The sequence below is a fragment of the Aegilops tauschii genome, chromosome 4 (genome assembly GCF_002575655.3).
Source record: "Aegilops tauschii subsp. strangulata cultivar AL8/78 chromosome 4, Aet v6.0, whole genome shotgun sequence".
NCBI classification, from domain to species: Eukaryota; Viridiplantae; Streptophyta; class Magnoliopsida; order Poales; family Poaceae; genus Aegilops; species Aegilops tauschii.
The window spans coordinates 144,700,828-144,719,371 of record NC_053038.3 but is presented as its reverse complement, the minus strand read 5'-3'; the positions used below and the strand labels follow the sequence as shown (position 1 = coordinate 144,719,371).

The following is an 18,544-nucleotide window of genomic DNA, read 5'->3' as shown; positions in this document are numbered from 1 at the left end:
CTTTGTCTATCGATATGTTACTTGCCCGAGATTCGATCGTCGGTATCCCTATACCTTGTTCAATCTCGTTACCGGCAAGTCTCTTTACTCGTTCCGTAACTCACATCATCCCGTGATCAACTCCTTGGTCACACTGTGCACATTATGATGATGTCCTACCGAGTGGGCCCAGAGATACCTCTCCGTTTACACGGAGTGACAAATCCCAGTCTCGATTCGTGCCAACCCAACAGACACTTTCGGAGATACATGTAGTGCACCTTTATAGCCACCCAGTTACGTTGTGACGTTTGGTACACCCAAAGCATTCCTACGGTATCCGGGAGTTGCACAATCTCATGGTCTAAGGAACTGATACTTGACATTAGAAAAGCTCTGAGCAAACGAACTACACGATCTGTGCTAGGCTTAGGATTGGGTCTTGTCCATCACATCATTCTCCTAATGATGTGATCCCGTTATCAACGACATCCAATGTCCATGGTCAGGAAACCATAACCATCTATTGATCAACGAGCTAGTCTCCTAGAGGCTTACTAGGGACATGGTGTTGTCTATGTATCCACACATGTATCTGAGTTTCCTATCAATACAATTCTAGCATGGATTATAAACGATTATCATGAACAAGGAAATATAATAATAACCTATTTATTATTGCCTCTAGGGCATATTTCCAACATCAACTTTAGCTAGAAGCCGTCCCAATTGTCCGGAGGGTGATCATCTTAATAATAAAAATGATAAAAGTGGGTTTGGAGAGGTCAAGACTTTAAATAGTGATGTGCCCACCACTTTGGATTACAAGAACTTTAATTATGATAATTGTTCTTTGATTGAATGTATTTCCTTGTTGCAATCTATGATAAATTCATCTAATGCTTATGAAAAAAATAAAGCTTATACTAAACATATTGTAGAAATAATGATAAAAGTTCATGAAGAAAAGTTAGAATTGGAGGTTTCTATACCTAGGAAATTGCATGATGAATGGGAACCTACTATTAAAGTTAATATTAAATATTATGAATGTAATGCCTTGTGTGATCTAGGTGCTAGCGTATCTACCATAACAAAATCTTTATGTGACGTATCAGCGGGCGGGTCGTCCACCGGGGGGCAGAGGAAACAACAGTGTTAGATCCCCACTGACATGCATCCCGATGCCCGCAACCTATTCGACACAATGCCGACGACCACGGACGATGACACGGCCAACCGTTTCATCATGGAGAACATCATCTTCGAGGGCGGCATGGGTGGCGCAGCCTACGATCCCGACAAGACCCAAAGCTGAGACGGTCGAGACCCCTCCATGGTCGGCCACGAGGGCACAACCGACACCTTCGCTCAAGGCCATGGTGGCACGGCCGACCCCTTCACGCAAGGCCAAGATGGCATGGTCAACACTTCCCCACAAGGCCATGAGTTCCCAGACGACTACGACCTAGAATAAGAAGATAAAGTGGACATCGAGGGGAAGCCTTTGTTTGCCGACGAGCTCACCACCCAAGCCAATGCAAACAAGAAGCGTCAAAGCATTCAGACGAAGACATACACAAAGGATGAGAACAAGCTCCTTTGTGAATGTTGGAGGGATATTGGACAAGACCCCAATATTGCGTCGAGCAAAAGGGATTAACCTTTTGACTAAGAGTCCATCACAAATTTCATGAGCGCAAGAAGTTCACGCCATACAAGATGGAGAGCAAGCGTGGACGTGTGTCTCTCTCGAAGCGTTTGAGGGTTATAGAACAAGAGTGCAAAAAGTTTTTGTGCCGCCCTTGAGAGAATCGAGAGCCGTCCCGTGAGTGGCCTCGACATCAAAGACCTGGTATACATTCCTCCATCTTCATTTACGTTGTTTCATGCTTGCATGTCCATTGCCCATATGAATATGCATTTGTGTATTCATTTGTAGGCATTCCAAGCTTTGGAAGCATTCAAGGCCCAACATGGGGACAAGACGTTCACTCTCACCCATTGTTGGATGGTGATAAAAGGCGCAATATGCGGCCATCGGGAAGAATGGTGATGGAGAGAAGCCGCGACCGTGGGGAAAGACCAACTCAAAGGAAGAGGACAAGCGTGATGTGGCATCGATTGCCTTGCAAGAAACTTTGCAAGGCATGATGACCCAAAATGCTACAAGGAAGGAGAAGCGTTAGCAAGACAAAGAAGAGCAAAATGAAGGACTGCATGGAGATACAAAGGAAGAAGCTCGAGATGGAGGCGGAGATGCAACCGAAGATGCTCGAGATAGAGGCTACCAAAGCAAAAGAAGTGTCGCTCGCTTGTATGTTGAAGGGGGTGGTGATCATGAAGGTGGCCTGAGCACGGTGTCCCCCAAGAAAGAGGCCTTGGTTCGAGAAGATGTAGGCCGACATGCTCAAGCTTGATGATTGATCTATGGCGGAGAGCGCCATCTTTTTTGTATGCTGGCATGACCACGCCCAAGATGGCGTGGTTGAACTCCCACCCTTTTTGTGTTGGCATACGTGTCGGCCGCTTGCAAGTGCGCCAACATGAACTGTGCGGTGTTTTTTGAGGTTGGCATGTATGTCGGCCGCTGGCATTGGCTGCCGGCATCAACTCTGAGCGATGGCATGGCCGTTGGCATGATCTCTGACCGAGGGCCTTTTTAAGTTTAAATTGTTTTCTGCGTGGACGAGAATTGGGTAGGCCGGCTGGATGCATCAGTTCGACACACACGGACGTCGAGCAGACAGTCGACCTAAATGAACAAAAAGCGGATAAAATACAAGTCCGCTTGAATCGACGCATTTGATTTGCTCTAAAAACATGTGATATTTTTCTTCTTCCGTTTGCAAGCAGTAGTATATGACTAGCCACAGTGGGAGTAACTTCGGTAGTAACATCGAGTCCAACTCAGCAATTTTGCTTATGTGGCAATGAGTTAATGAGGAGAGATGTAGTACTAGTAACTTAGCTAGTTACTGTAACATCACATGTCCCAATGCAATATGAGTCTATACCGTAATAAATGAAGTTTTGTATGTTACCACACTTATGTTACTACCCACTATTGAGGTAGTAACATAGAGTAGTAACATGGTAACATAGAGTAAATACTCTATGTTACCATGTTACTACTCTATGTTACTATCCATTGTGGCTAGTCTATGACAGCGAAGCGGTCGCCCCGTCCAGAAGGTCCGCAGCGAGCCATGGGATCAGCATCGGACATATAAAACAACCGGCGTCGAGACGGCGGCGAGGTGTCAGTGTAGCCGATGGGCGCGCCATGTTTGACCGTTGCGAGCGCGTCCCTACCCTCCTCGACCACCGCGTCGGCCAATCGTGTCGTAATGTTTTATAGTAATATATATCAATTTATTATTTAAGTACTCCTATATTTTACTCCCTCTTACCACCAGCTTCCTTCTCTTGACTCTTTCTTCCCTTTCCTCGCGAACCAGCAAAACCAAGAGAGCGAAATCGCGTGTTGATTAGACGACCAGACCGAAGCCAACGAATTGGACATCGAGAGGAAGAGGACGTCTCTAGACTTAGCCCACCGGACCAAGAGAGGAGAACGGTCATCCTCGACGCCGCCGCCGCCGCCGCCGCCGGCAAGGTGCGTACCCTGCTCCTCCGATCCCTTCCCCCCTTTCTCTAGCTCCGGTGCGAAATCTGCGGCTGCACCGGGGGACCGGTGGCGATTCGGCGTGTGGGGCATCTCTCCCCCCTCACCTGCTACGGCGGTTGATTTAGTAGTTGTAGTTGTGGATGTGTGGGTTGGGGGCTGGAAGCCGGCGACCTCTCCTGCTGGCAGACGAGCCGTCCGCTGCGAATGTCCCCCTCTCTTGGCGGGGGCTCCGGTTCGCTCGCGCCTTCACCTTCCTTCTTTGTGCAGTCCACCGGAAATCGGATTGCTCTCCACCGCCGCGTCGAATCGTGTGGTGTGCGTGGACTTGGTAGTCAGGGCCTGGATTTGGTAGACAGAGTTAGGTGAGAATGCTACAGTATAGCCGCCAGCCAGAGCTAGGGTTTACATGGTGCTCTCTAGTTGCCTGATTTTGAGTTTACCCGTTGATTTTTGAGGGGGATTTCTGTACCATTTGCATCTTGTTTTCTCCATTTTTAGGCACTGATCACCGCCGCTGCACCCTATATTGGTCACTGTTATCTGTTCCGTCACTTCAATACATGCTTTATGGCCTGCAACTGTGTCTCTGCTAGTATCTGAACGTCTTACGATTGTTGTGATCATTTGTTACAGGAGTTCGATTTGTTGAGGGGAGTTTTGGATGGGGGACCATGTGGTGGTGAATGTGGACGGTTTGGCGAACACCAAGGATGATGGCGTTGCTGAGAAGCCATCTGAGGCTGTGTCGGTGGCTGTTGTTGATATGGCGGAGGATGATGGCGAGGATGAGCCACTCATCCAGGCTGCAGAGTGCCGCATATGCCAGGAAGAGGACAGCATCAAGAATCTCGAGAAGCCGTGTACGTGCAACGGCAGTCTGAAGGTTTGGGTCCTCTCCAGTCTTATTCTCAAATCTCGCATATGATTCTCATGTTCCTGGAAGGCTGAAACTACTGCTAGGCGTTTTGTTGTTTGTGCACTGCACATATGGTGGGGGTCCTTAGTTTTTGTGTTTTATTTCAGCATGTGTCAGCCATTTCCTTTGACATGTGGTATAGTTTATAAGTATGCTCCGATATGTTTCAAATTTAGTAGGCAGTAGCCGATTGTGTGTATATTTAGGATAGTATCATGTTTGTATCATCTTTTTCTTCCTTATGGCAGCAATAGTTTAGTGGAAGGATCCACCTTTAAAGGACACTAACTGGAAAAATGCTATGTATCAAAAGTTTTGACTCATTCTATAATTATGTCCAGTTGGGCCATGTCATTTATGTTCCTCTAAGGTGCGCCTGTGTGTGTCTAACTTATTTTCTCGGATATTCATGCCATGGTCAAGTTGGATGACCTGCCATCTATTTCTTAACAAAGAACTGACTTTGATCTTGTATGGAGAAACTTACATGACAGTGAAGTTTATAACATTGTCGAGTTTTGAATAAAGGAGCTTTAAAATCCGTTTTACATCATTAAGGGACTAGCTATGTTCATCTTCTGTACTGTATGTAGAGTAAAAAGAGAAGAACAATGCAAAGCTTGTATTGCCACTATGTCGTTCCAATGCTACCTTGGCGCTAACTTCCCAAGCAGCATGCGACAATGAGATATATGATAGTTTCGCTGGCCAAAATTCGTACAATCTACACCAAGAATAAAGCATGGTTGTTTCACTTAAATTATTTTAAGTCTTAATGCTGCATATCTACTTCTAGTGGGAGCGTTAAAGGCTACTGAAATCATCTGGCTTGGCCTCAATAATACCTACAACCTAGTGCATCTTCATTAGTCCTCATGATCTTTCAGATCATTCACATATTTGCAGCATCGAGTTGTGTGGTTGATTTTGCATCCACATGTTTCATTGTTTCACATCATTGCCTCACCAGTAATTTAACCCTGTGTTTTCTGGTTCAGTTTATTTGAAAAATGTATAACCGATCATATGGGACTCATTTATCAAGTTCAATCTTTTTAGATCTATTGTAATGATGATTTATTGACATTGGAACTGCTGATCCTACATCTTTATCTTTTGTGTTGCTTATGTATGTCAACTGAATCCCATTACATGAATCGTGTATGCATGTTGTCCTATTGTGCTTGCGGAGCCGCACATCATATATGTAAAACTTACCTTGAGCTATCTATGTTCTACTTTCATCCTTGTAAATCATATAAATGTTTGTATGTTTGATCTATCAAATTATGTAGTATCTAGTTGACAGTTCTATTTCTCATGTACAGTATGCTCATAGAGCGTGTGTGCAACGCTGGTGCAATGAGAAAGGAGACATTACATGTGAAATTTGCCATGAGGTTAGTATTTTTCTCAGTTCACACCAATTGTACACGTTTCATCTTTGTATTGATCCAAATTTTGAATAGTATGTTAATCTACATACAATCCAGAACGGCAACCCCAGTTTTTCCGCTTAAATTTTTTCCGTGTGTTGTGACCTGTTGACTTCATGCGTCACAGTAGTTCCACCAGAATTTCCCTGCAACACCCTTAGCATTTCATGTTGTGTGCCTTATGTTATGCTCACATGAAAGCCTCACTCCATGGTGCTTTATGCCTCTATGTGCCACCACCCAGAAATGCTGTCTCATTTGCTCATGCACCATGAGTATGTGCAGTTGCTGTATTGTCTACCTGGAGGAATTACTGCCATGAATGATTGTTGTCTGGAGGGGCGAAGTTATTTTTTCTTCTTCGATTTTCTTAAGTTCGATGAGGTGGACATGCAATAAAAAAAAGATTTGCTGGGGGTACTTAACTGCTCCATTTCTAGTTTTCTCATATAGTGTACGTATGTTGTTCTTCCAGATCATCTTTAATTCTGTATTTCCTAAATTTTGCCGGTAATTACCATGGTAGATAATAAGAAATCATTAATAGAATGAGAAATTCAATGCTGTTTTCATGGATTCAAATGTTTCAGATATGGTTACATTTTGGTAGAATACTCGTTGATTTGTCCAGTGTGCACATTTATGGTGCCCTTGCTATCCCTGTTTACTAATTTGAAGCTCTGACGGTACCCTGCAGCAATATAAGCCTGGGTACACAGCACCACCACGTGTTCAACCAGATGAGACCAGCATAGATATAAGGCAAGTTTATTTTCAGATACTGCCTTTTGTTCAATTAATGCACAAAAACCTTATTATGGCTGGTGCTAGTAGATTTTCACTTTCTCCGTAGCATAAAACCCATCTTTGCAAAGATTAAACCAAAAGATTTTGTTCAGTGGAATTGTGGTATCAAATACAATGAAAACTAACATAACTCAACAGTCTGGGGAAGTCCGTCAAACAACGATAGCATTTGAAGTGTTTCTAGTTGCATACAAAAGAATGTCCATCGCTTCACAAAAATCATGCATCATGTATGGTCTTAGTCTATCTAGCGGAATTGACAGCAAGCGCCTGTAAAAGAGGGCACATCCTGCTGTACCATTCATGCATTGTGGAAGACATGGGCATGACGCAAACACGCTGCGATGTCCTCCGAAGCAGCTTGAAGCAAATGGCTAACCCCTGCTTGATGACCCTGAACCCTGCAACAGGAAATGAAATTATTTTAGAACCGGTAATTAGCAATATTTTGTAGAAAAACCGAAATTAACCCAACCGGATGGATTGTCTTTTCTTGAGCAGAAGATAGGAATGCTTTTTCTAACAACTAATGCTACATATATCAGCCTCATGCCTAGAAGGGAACTGCATTAAGATTCCCAAGGAGAAGGCAACCTATATAGTCCAACAAATTGGTTCAACAACTCGACATAATTGTTCTCCCTCCGTCCTGAAAAGGTTGTCTTAGATTTGTCTAGCTACGGATGTATCTAGAAACATTTTAGTGTTAGATACATCCGTATCTAGACAAAGACAAGTAATTTGGGACGGAAAGTCATGTGAGTTTACTACAGACAAATAGCTAGTTTGTTGGTTGTGGGTTGAGTTCAAAATTCAAAGTACAGAGCCTTACTCTGGGAAATTCTCAGGTAAATTTATGACATATTTGGATTACAACAAGTAGCATTGTACCAAAAGAATTGTGCATACATGAGTAAAATAGAAGGCCTTGTTTTTGCTAGTCATTCCCTAATCGGGCTAGGAAAAGAGTTGCTCCTTCCGATCTAAATTAATTGACGCTCCTTTAGTACAACTTTACTTTGTACTAAAGTTGTACTCAAGGAATGTCGAGGGAGTACATACAAAAAAGGCGAATGTGTAACGGAATCCCACTTGTTGTGCTCCAGCGGAAACATGGAGCTTTGGAGCACACATATAGCTTGGTAGTATTCCACCATTAACATGAAACCAGTAATTTCAAATGTCATTCATCAAATATTTGATTATTCATTTAACTCAAATAAAGTCCTGTTTTGTGCTATCCCCCCTCCCCCCCCCCCCCCATGTTTTCCACTCGGTTTTTTTTTGCAATAGGTCTTCGTGCCCGCTACACACGCTGATCGACCATCTCGATCACATGCAGAGCAACAACCTCGCGATGTTGTCACACAACCTTTTTTCTTAGTCTACATATACGACCTGAGCATGCGTAATGAAAAGAGGGGTGATGCATCATCTTGTGTCATTCTAAACTGTATGAAAATTAATTACCTTCACACAGATCAATCAAGTGAATTGTACTTCTACAATCAAATTCACAGTACTTTTGGATATATAAACAAAGCACTACCCATGAAATTAAGAACATGTCAAGTTAAATAAATATTCATTGTGCCCACCATGTTTCCACGTTGATGCAATTTTGAAAGGATATATCGACCGTCCTAGATCTCACACATGACAAAGCATTACTCGAGATCATCATGAACACTGCTCTTGGTTGTGCCTTTGATACTCTGCTAGCATGAATATGCAATCAAAAGAAATATATACCAACTTGTCTGCTAGCATAGGATCTCAGATGTTTACAAATAGTAATATGATAACTGTTAAGTTATTTATATTTAGCCGTGTACCCTTTGTATTTTCTCCATTCTATAAGGGGCTTTTTGCATATTGTATCACACCTGTACATGTATATATACCGGCCTATGGCCACCTGGAAATACAAGTTGCATATTTCCTAACATGGTATTAGAGCCCTAGGTATTTTTATTCGCACGCACAACTCGTGCTGATCCCGTCTTGCGTCTTCGACTCCTCTTGGTCGATGCTGCTCACGCTGCCGTCCTTCTCCTTGGGCTGGTGGTTGCTGTCTTTTTCCGTCCTGGTCCATGCTTCATCCATGAGCCACCTCTTCGATCCAATCGTCAAGGTTGCCGCCGCCTGGTCAAACAACCTCCTTGCCAGATCACTTGCCCTGGTTGCTACCCGCCGTGCAACCCCGCTTGATCCGCTTGTCCTGAAGGCTGCTCTGGTCAACGCCTTGAAAGCCGCATTTGTAGTTGCCTGATCTGCCCGACCTGGTTGCTGCAGGTCCGACCAGCTGGATCTAGCCGGTCCACCCAGTCTCGTGGGCTTTGGATTGCAAGTCAATGACACCTGACTCTTACGGCTGCACGTGCTCCTTCCACCGTCTGGCGGACTTCCTCTTTGTTGCATCGGGTGTGCGCTCCGCTGTCCTGGAACAGAGCCGGTTTCTGAGTAGTTGATTTCAGTTGTAAAGAAAAGGAAAGAAAACAGGTACAATGTCTTCATCCTCTGCTTTGTTGCTATCCCTCGTTGCCCAGTTTTTTTATCATACTAAGAGCATCTCCAACAGCCGCCCAACGCGCGGCGCGCTAAAAAGTGCTTTGCAGCGCGCCCATCGCCTGGAAAAGCGCGGCGGGCAGCGCTGACTCCAACAGCCGCGCTAAAATTTAGCACGCGTGGGTAGCTCCAGCAGCCGCGCTAAAATGCAGCGCGTGCTATCGCACGAACATTGCGTACGTATTTTAAATAAAAACGATACATAATAAAATTCATAGATAAAAACGATACATAGATATTTTACATAGTTCCATAGCATAGATAGATAAAACTACGGTGCAACGACATAAAAAACGACTAGATAGTGCAACTACAACCTACTCCCAGTCATCATCATCATCATCCTCGCTGGTCTGGTCCGAGGTATCGAGCCACATGGCGTCCCAACGAGGATCATTAGCCGAAAAGATCGACTGCCCACCATTTTCAACGATATCGCACTGCGATAACGCTAGGGCCTTCCGCCGACGCCCGTCCAACCGTTTCGCGCGGCGCTTTGCCGTCTGCTCTGCCCAGTAGGCTTGCTCGTCGGCGACGTCCTTCGGGTGGCGCCGGCGCCACTCCGCCATGGCCCGCTCGTCCTCCTCGGCGATGAGGAGGCGGCGCTGCCGCCGAGCGTGCTCCGCACGGTCCTGATCCGTGATAAGACAAGGTGGAGGGGCGACGTCCTGCGCCTGCTGGCGCGTGTGGACGTCCTGGAAGTTCATCTGCCTGCGCGGCCTGTCTAGGCGCCACGCCGCCGCGTCGTACGCGCGGGCGGCCTCGTGCGCAGTCTGGAAGGTGCCGAGGCAGAGCCGGACGTCGCCGGACCGGATCTCGGCGTAGTACGAGCCGTTGGGGCGCTGGCGGACGCCGCGGTAGCCCGACGCTCCTTGGCGGCGCGGCGGCATGGTGGCGCGTCGGTGGCGGGGCGTTGGAGCGGCGAGGAAGCAAAGGGAGCTACAAGAAAGCGGGGGAGAGCGCGTGTGGCGCTGTGGATAGCCGCGTGGCGAGCGCCGCAATTTATAGGCGCGCTGGATGCGGCGTGCCAAATGTAGCGCGCGAGCTGCCGCCTTTTCTCGCGTGCGCAATTGTTTCCCGCGTGCGCAAGTTTCCCGCCACCGCTGGAGCGCGCGAAAACGTCCCGCGCGCGCTAAAAAGCCAGTTTACCGCGCGCGCGTCTTTTGGTGCGGCTGTTGGAGATGCTCTAAGGCCCTGTTCGGAAGTGCTCCTGCTCCGCGCTTCTCTGGAAGCGGGCGAGGATTGGCCGAACGCGAGGGCTTCAAGAAGCCAGCTCCTGGAGAACTAGCTGGACTGCGTGCAAATTTCAGAAGTAACGTCGGACCAGCTCCGCGAATACGAGAAGCAGGAGTTGCTCGATATTACGTGGAATGCCCTCCCGAGTGCCTTGGGAAGCGTTTTCCTCGAAGCTACAGCGCCACAAATCGTTTTCTCTGCTGCCGAACGCTCTCCCGCTCCTGCGAGAAGCTAGCCAGCGCTGGCTCCACGAGAAGCTGGCTCATTTGGGAAGTGGGAGCACTTCTGAACAGGCCCTAACTACACCTAGTTTGTTGCCTTTATGTGCATTCATATGTGTGGCATTTGTCTCGAGGGCTTTCCAGCGAGGTCCCCTGTCTATCGTGCCTGTCTTAGAATGGTGTGGCTGAGCGTAAGCATCGTCATCTTCTTAAGACAGCTCGTGCATTGATGATTGCCACCTCTCTTCTGCCTCAACTTTGGGCTGAGGCTGTTTCCACTTCTACCTATCTCATCTATATTCAGCCGTCTGCTGCTCTACACGGTGGCATTCCTTTCGAGCGTCTTTTTGATCATTCTCCTGATTATTCAACGCTTTGTTTGTGTTTGCTATGTTCTTCCCACCTCCCGTGAATGCACCAAACTGACCGCTCAGTCTATCGAGTGTATCTTCTTAGGATACAATGATGAGCATAAGGGCTATCGTTGTTGGATCCCGTCGGTTGTCGGATGCGTATTTTTCGGGTTGTGACTTTTAATGAGCCTCACCCCTTCTACCCGCGTCCATCTTCCTCGACCTTTTCAGTGGAGGATATCTCCTTGCTCACTTTTCCCGACACCCATCACTCCAGTTGAGCCCTTGTTTACCCTTCTCACTACTACTACTTCTCAGACTGCTGCAGATCCAACGACGCCATCTCCCATGGTTTCCTCACCTCACTTATCGCAGGATTCTGCACCTTCATCCCCAGTGGCTTCCCGGCCTCCATCACCGAGTCTATCGTGGTGATTGATCCTCGTATTCTTGATTCTTCCATCTTTTCCTCACTATTATACTCGCCATCCGCATGTTGTGGATGATTCTACCGATGCGCAATCTACTTTTGATGTGCCATCTTCCTCGTCTCAGCCTACTTATGGCTTACGTGCTTGCCCGTTTCCACCTGTTGACCGCCTTGGTTTTTCTAGTGCCGGCGCTGCTGTTCTTGAGCCGACTTCTTATCATGATGCTCTTGTTCATCCTGAATGGCAACTTGTGATGGCAGAGGAGATTGCTGCTTTTGAGCGGACCAACACGTGGGATCTTGTCTCTCTTCCTCGTGTTCGTCTCATCGCTTGTAAGTGGGTCTACAAGGTTAAGACTCGCTCCAATGGTTCTCTTGAGTGCTACAAAGCTTGTCTTGTGGCTCGTGGTTTTCTGCAGGAGCATGGTTGTGATTACGATGGGAGTTTCGCTCATGTGGCCCATATGACCACTGTTTGCACACTTATTGTTGTGGCTTCTATTCATCATTGGTCTGTATCTCAGCTTGATGTTGAGAATGCCTTTCTTAATGGTGACTTGCGTGCGGAGGTTTACATGCAGCCACCTGGGTATTCTGTTCCTGATGGCATGGTCTGCCGTCTTCGTTGCTCTCTATATGGCAAGCAAGTCCCTTGTGTTTGGTTTGAGCGTTTCGCCTCTGTGGTGACTGTCGCTGGTTTTTCGAGGAGCGCTCATGATCCTGACTGTTTGTCCACCTTTCTCCTCGTGGTTGGACTCTTCTTTTATATGTTGATGACATGATCATCACTGGCGACGACCTAGTACATTGCCTTTGTTAAGGCGCGTCTCAGTGAGCAGTTTATTATGTCTGATCTTGGCTCTCTTCGCTACTTTCTTGGGATTGAGGTATCTTCGACCTCTGACGCCTTTTTTATTTCCCAAGAAAAGTATACCCAGGATCTTGCTCGTGCTGCTCTTACTGATGAGTGCACTGTTGAGACTCCCATGGAGCTCAATGTTCACCTCCGTGCTTCTCATGGCGACCCCTTGTCTAATCCGGCGCTTTATCGTCATCTTGTTGGGACTCTTGTCGATTTAGCTGTCACTCGTCCGGGTATCTCCTATCCTGTTCATATTTTGAGTCAGTTTGTTTATGTGCCTACTTTGGTTCACTAGTCACCCTCTTCGTGTTCAACAATATCTTCGTGGCACAATTTCTCACACTCTGTTCTTTCCTCGCTCTAGTTCCTTACTACTTCAGATATCGGATGCTACGTGGACTAGTGATCCCTCGAATCGCTGTTCACTTTCTGCTTATCGTGTTCTCCTTGATGGTTCTCCCATTACGAAGAAACAGTCTGCAGTTTTCCATTCGAGTGCAGAGGCTGAGTTGCGAGCTATGGCTCCTTTGACAACAGAGGTTACTTGGTTGCGGTGGTTACTTCAGTAGTTTGGTGTGTCTGTCACTACACTGACTGCACTATTGTCGTACAAGTGCTATCAGCATTGCGCTCGACCCTGTGAAGCATGAGCTCACCAAGCATATTGGTGTTGATGCTTCATTCAGGTTGTTGCTCTTCAGTATTTGCCTTCCGAGTTAGAGTTGGTGGATTTCTTTACGAAGGCCCAAGCTAGAGCACAACACGGCTTCTATCTCTCCAAACTCAGTGTTGTTGATCCACCATGAGTTTGGGGCGTGTGTGTGTGTGTGGGGGGGGGGGGGGGGGGGGTCTTAGAGTTATATTTATTTGGCCGTGCACCCTTTGTACTTTCTCTTTTCTATAAGGGGCTTTCTTCATATTGTACCATACCTGTACATGTATATATACCGGCCTATGGCCACCTGGAAATACAAATTGCATATTTTCTAACAACTTTGAGTACCCAATTGTGATAGAGAGAACATATCAGAAGGACATACATGTAGGACTTCGGTGTAGTTAACAAGTTAGAGATAGAAATTAAGTGTATTATTATCTATGCTTTGCTTGCTAATCCAAGTAAAGATAAACAAAATGATTGTAACAGGGAGAAAGTTATCGGCTAAATTTCTAAGGGGCGTATGCCCAGTTATCAAAAATTGAAAATCATAGCAAATTGTTCACCCAAGTGCAAGTGCAAAAATATTCTGGAACAACTATGATTTGAATGCCACTTTGCTCTCCTTTCATTGACCTAAGGCACTTAGGCACCTAACTACCAATAAAATTGTAAGGACAACAGAAAAATCGATACACATTTTCAAGAATATACATAACTAAAAGATCGACCAAGTTTCTTCTGGAAATTCATGTATATAAAGGAGCAATAACTTATTACAAATACCTAATATGCATTCACTCTTTTAGTAGTACATCCCGAATCTGCACCCACTCGAAGTTGATATGTACACAAATGTTGAATCCGGTTAACTAGTAGCATGGGCCATGGTGTGTGAAGTAATGAATGAAACAATTGGTTGTAAAATAGGGTGTATGGAACGGACAACTGCACCGAGAGATTTCAAGAGGATACCGCTCTGCAATTCGGCAGTTATTGATTGAAGGTGGGCAGTGGGAGACATGCATTCGGGAGTTACGTGCTAATTGCAATTAGCGGTAAACATTCGAGGATTTTAGGCTGTAGAATTTGTTGTATGGATGAACATGATAGATTTGGATCTCCGTCCTTCGTGCTTTTATAGGGGTAGTAGATTCAAGTGCATTAAAAATTCGAACATATCTGAGTCAGGTCTATTGATTTGCATGATTTGCAGTGGGGATTGGACCATTACAGGAGCTCCTCTGGATATGCGCGACCCAAGAATTCTTGCTGTAGCAGCTGCACAGCGCCGTCTTCTTGAAGCAGAGTACGACGAATATGGTGGTACTGATGCTAATGGTGCTGCATTCTGCCGTTCTGCTGCACTCATTGTAAGTATTTACTATTTCCAGGTTCTATTGTCCAGCCTCCAACACTTCCTACTGTTCAGTGCTTTTAGATATCATCCATACCTACAGTTTGGTTTATGGATTGAGTAACTGTTCTTTTAGTTGGTTACAAATAGTACAGAAACGAGTGCATCTTTCTGTTCCAGCCTGCTTCCTTGACATTCTTATCATATTTCTGGTATTTTCAAGAGAAGAATATCTGAAAATTGCTACTTTTTTTCCAGCTAATGGCCCTATTGCTTCTAAGACATGCATTGTCGATCTCGGACAATGAAGGAGATGATGACGCTTCTACCATGTTCTCTGTGAGTCACATGGTTTTATTTCCCTTTTTTTTCCTGTTAATCTCATTACATGAATTCTCAATCGATGTTTTGCAGCTTTTTCTTCTCCGAGCTGCTGGATTTCTGCTGCCATGCTATATAATGGCATGGATCTTCAGCATTTTGCATCGCCGGCGACAAAGGGAGGTATTTTTTTATCCAATAGCAATGGTGTCTCACGCCAATTCTTTTTTGCGAATATCTCTCACCATTTAGTTCATGTGAACCTTTTTGTTGAAATCATTACATGTATTAGTTTTTGTATCCTCTTAACCATTGAGAAGCATCTAACCTTACAGTTTTTTTATTATTGGCAGGAAGCGGCCTCAATTGCCACGGCAGAGGTAGCATTCATCCTGCAATCAGCCCAGGGCCGTGCCCTTCAGTTTACCATCGCTCCAGACTCCCCAACCACCCCACAGCATGAGCCACAGCAGCAGCAGCAGCAACAGCAATAGCTAAACGACCCAGTAGTTCCACAAGTACTGGCATAATGCGTGCTTGAAGATGTAGGTCTGGGTGCCTATTTTGCTGTTGGTGCTGGCTCCTCAGGAATGCTAGGAAGCCTTCCTGTGGCCCACGTAAAAACCTCGTATGGTGTCAGAGTCTTATTTGTCTCGAGCAATGTGACTAAACCTGTGTGTCTGAATGTAATTTAAGCATTGATTTAATGTAAATTTAACATCTATTACCTTTACTATTTTGGTGCAACCCGAGTCTTGTGCTCTAAGCGCAATGATTTGATGGGCAAGATATATGGGTAACCTGCTGGATGCTCAACTAGGAAGGTTCGTTTGAAATTGCAAGTGGTTAGTGCATCTAGGTGACCGACCCAACACAGTATTTTTTTATACGCCACGCAAGTCTACTTCTCGGTAGCATCGCACGGCCAACACCATTTTAGACAGCTCATGTGTACTCCCCACTAGTGATCTGACAGCTCATATGTACTCCCGTCTCAGATTACTATCTAAATACTCTTATATTTCTTTACGGAAGGAGTAACGCTAGAGACTACGACTATCCTATTCTAATCCACTCATCGGTGCCTCCCCCCTCTTCCGTACTCCAAGCCACCTTGGTCCAGTGCTTGTCTCCATGGCCGCACATGTCCCCACGCTAGCACCTGTCCACACATTGCTGATCGTGGACCCGGTTGTTGAGGTGGAATTCTAGACCATACTAGCCCCCCCTCCCCCCGTTCAAGCATTCCCCAACATCCCCACTATGTCGACACTATCAAATCTTGCTGTTGTCGCAATCGCCGTGGCGACAAATGGTTTAGTTTTATGAATGTAAAAAGCCGCTAATCGGGTTTTTTTTCCCTATGCAAGAACTTTACAATGCAATGTTAGCTTTAAATAGTGTTTTAATCCCTCCAATTTAGTGTGTGACTATTGGTTTGATGCAACAAAACAGAGAACAAAAGATATGAAGGCAACTATTGGACAACTATGTGTTTGCGCACAAACTTTAGGGATAAGGGCATCTCTAAGGCAGACCCTGCAAACTAGAAGCAAACGCTGGGTGGGGGGGGGGGGGGGGGGCTTGCGGGTGTCCGGACCGCTGCCACACACGCTTTCGACAACCCGGACCCACCTAAAGGCCTCTTTGTCGGACGTGCCCTTTCCTGCCCGAAATGGTCCTCTCAAGAGTGTCAGCGCTGTATTCATGCCAGCCCAGAGCGGATGCGGCCTCTCACTAGAGCCGACATTGAAGCGGCACATCGGCCGAGAGCGCCGCCTGCACCATGTATTGGTGCATGAGCCCTCACTCCGCATTCAAATGCCGCCCGCCTGTCTGCCTCCCTCCATTAAACATGTGCGATTGCCGAGCAACCTACTTTGGTGCCCGCATGCGAGACCACCCGTCCTTTTGTCTGTTGGCCGACATTAAACACCTCGCCGCTTGGCCTGGTGTCCACCCACTCGCTATTTAAACGTGGCCAGGGCCCGCAAGAGGCGCATCCCACCTTCGCTCCCCGATCTCCTCTCTGCACTACACCCGCCATGGCCTCGAAAAGCATTATGGGACGGCCTCTTCAGCGAACAGAGGAAGGAGCACTCCGGCCTTGCGGCCACCTGGCAGACTCGCTGGGCTCTCCGGAGGGCAGCGACTCAGAGCCAATGGGCGAGGAGCACGCACCACTGTGTAAGTGCATCTAGTGCCCCCTTTGACTATTGTGTTTGTGAGTGTACACATGATAACACAAGAGAAAATCTCTGGAGATTTGGTTTAACCATCGTAAATGTCCAAAGACATTGAATACTTTGGTGTCCTGCGAAGACTTAGCTTGAAGACTTGGAACGCAAAGACTTAGTCTTTTTGGCAGTTTCATTTTCTTCTTATTTGAGTCTTATGAACCATCGTACTATTAAGTGGGGTCGAGGCGAACAAAGAATGAGTTCGACATGATGCTCAACCCAAACCTAGTTCTTAGAGTGAAGACATTGGAAATCTCTTCCGAGTGGTTGAGTCAGCTTTACTTGTAGCCCAAGCAATGTTGCCACATTGTGTTTGAAATCTGACCATTGGGACACGTGTCGGTTGGCTGATGGCCCAAGGTCATTTCAGTCATATCACCTTGAGTTGCTACCCTGGCTATAAATAGCCCCCTCCCACCATAATTTGGTTGGCTGCTCCAAGTTATTGCATGACAAGTGTCATTCTAGAGCAACCCAGCCTTCGAAGCATTTGAGAGAACCTAAGTGAGGAAACTCAAACACCCAAGAGCCAAAATGATTGAGCATTATTGAACAATTTGTTCTGAGTGAACCGAAGACTTATTATACTTGAAGAATATGATCTTCCAGACGGTTAGGCTCATGTTCTGAGCTTCCAGCAGTCAATTGTGGAAGGCCAAAGAACGAGTCTGTGAAGGTTTCAGAAGTCTACCTTGGAGACTTACCACAACCGATTGGGCGAGGTCTAAGTGACCTTAGCTCAAGGATAATAAGGTGAAGACTCGGTCTTCTGAGTTAAATCCCAGCCTCTCTAACCAAACATACAATTCTCACAACAATTGGAACTGGTGCAACAAATCCCGTGTCTTTGTCGAGTAACTGGTTCTATCACTTCACCCTATTTATTTTTGTACTTGATGTGAAGACTTTGCTTGCTTTCTGTTCGAACACTTTGCCTAAAGACTTTCAATATTTCTGTCATCATGATTTGCTTTGTCTTCAGTCTAGCTGTTCTTTAGTGCGCCTTCTTGTATTGCGTCTGTTTTACATATTCTGCTACCTCGTTTGCATCCTATCTTTTCTGATGATGTTGTCTGCATACTAATTGCATGTATAGCTTAGACGTGCTTAAATCTTGCTTCCACATCTTTGAAGAATTAACTATCTTCAAAGACATTCATAAAAATCTCCCATTCACCCCCTCTAGACGATGACTAGCACTTCCAATTGGTATGAGAGCAAGGTGCTCCCTTGATCTGTGTGATTTAGTTTAACCACCAAGAGTTTCAGCTATGTCGATTATAGGGAGCTTCAGAGTCTCCTCCTAGTGTCATGTCTTTGATGGCACTGACTACCCTTACTGGAAGGAATAAGATGCACATGCATCTTGAAGCTATTGACGATGATCTCTGGTTTGTCATCAAGATGGGCATTCCGGATTTAGGTGAAGGTGCCACCACTGCTGATGTGCGAAGAATGCACAACTTGACTCTCTGGCGAAGAACATCATATGTGGTCATCTGACCAAAGGGCAGTATGGCCGCATTAGC

General features: G+C 46.0%; 1 protein-coding gene across 1 annotated transcript; it reads left to right on the top strand.

Moving 5' to 3' along the window:
- The first annotated feature begins 3,236 nt into the window (after positions 1 to 3,236).
- On the top strand, positions 3,237 to 15,508 carry LOC109757259 (uncharacterized). The gene is made up of 8 exons (XM_020316076.4): positions 3,237 to 3,598; positions 4,244 to 4,493; positions 5,855 to 5,926; positions 6,660 to 6,724; positions 14,314 to 14,470; positions 14,713 to 14,793; positions 14,869 to 14,958; positions 15,129 to 15,508. Exons 2-8 carry the CDS (start codon positions 4,272 to 4,274, stop codon positions 15,267 to 15,269), a joined length of 828 nt encoding a protein of 275 aa, XP_020171665.1. The 5' UTR covers positions 3,237 to 3,598; positions 4,244 to 4,271; the 3' UTR covers positions 15,270 to 15,508.
- The last annotated feature ends 3,036 nt before the right edge of the window (positions 15,509 to 18,544 follow it).

Coding starts and splice junctions, on each gene's coding strand:
- LOC109757259 (XM_020316076.4), top strand. CDS start 4,272: ATGGGGGACCATGTGGTGGTGAATGTGGACGGTTTGGCGAACACCAAG. Junction 5,927..6,659: donor CATGTGAAATTTGCCATGAG/GTTAGTATTTTT, acceptor GGTACCCTGCAG/CAATATAAGCCTGGGTACAC. Junction 6,725..14,313: donor GAGACCAGCATAGATATAAG/GCAAGTTTATTT, acceptor CATGATTTGCAG/TGGGGATTGGACCATTACAG.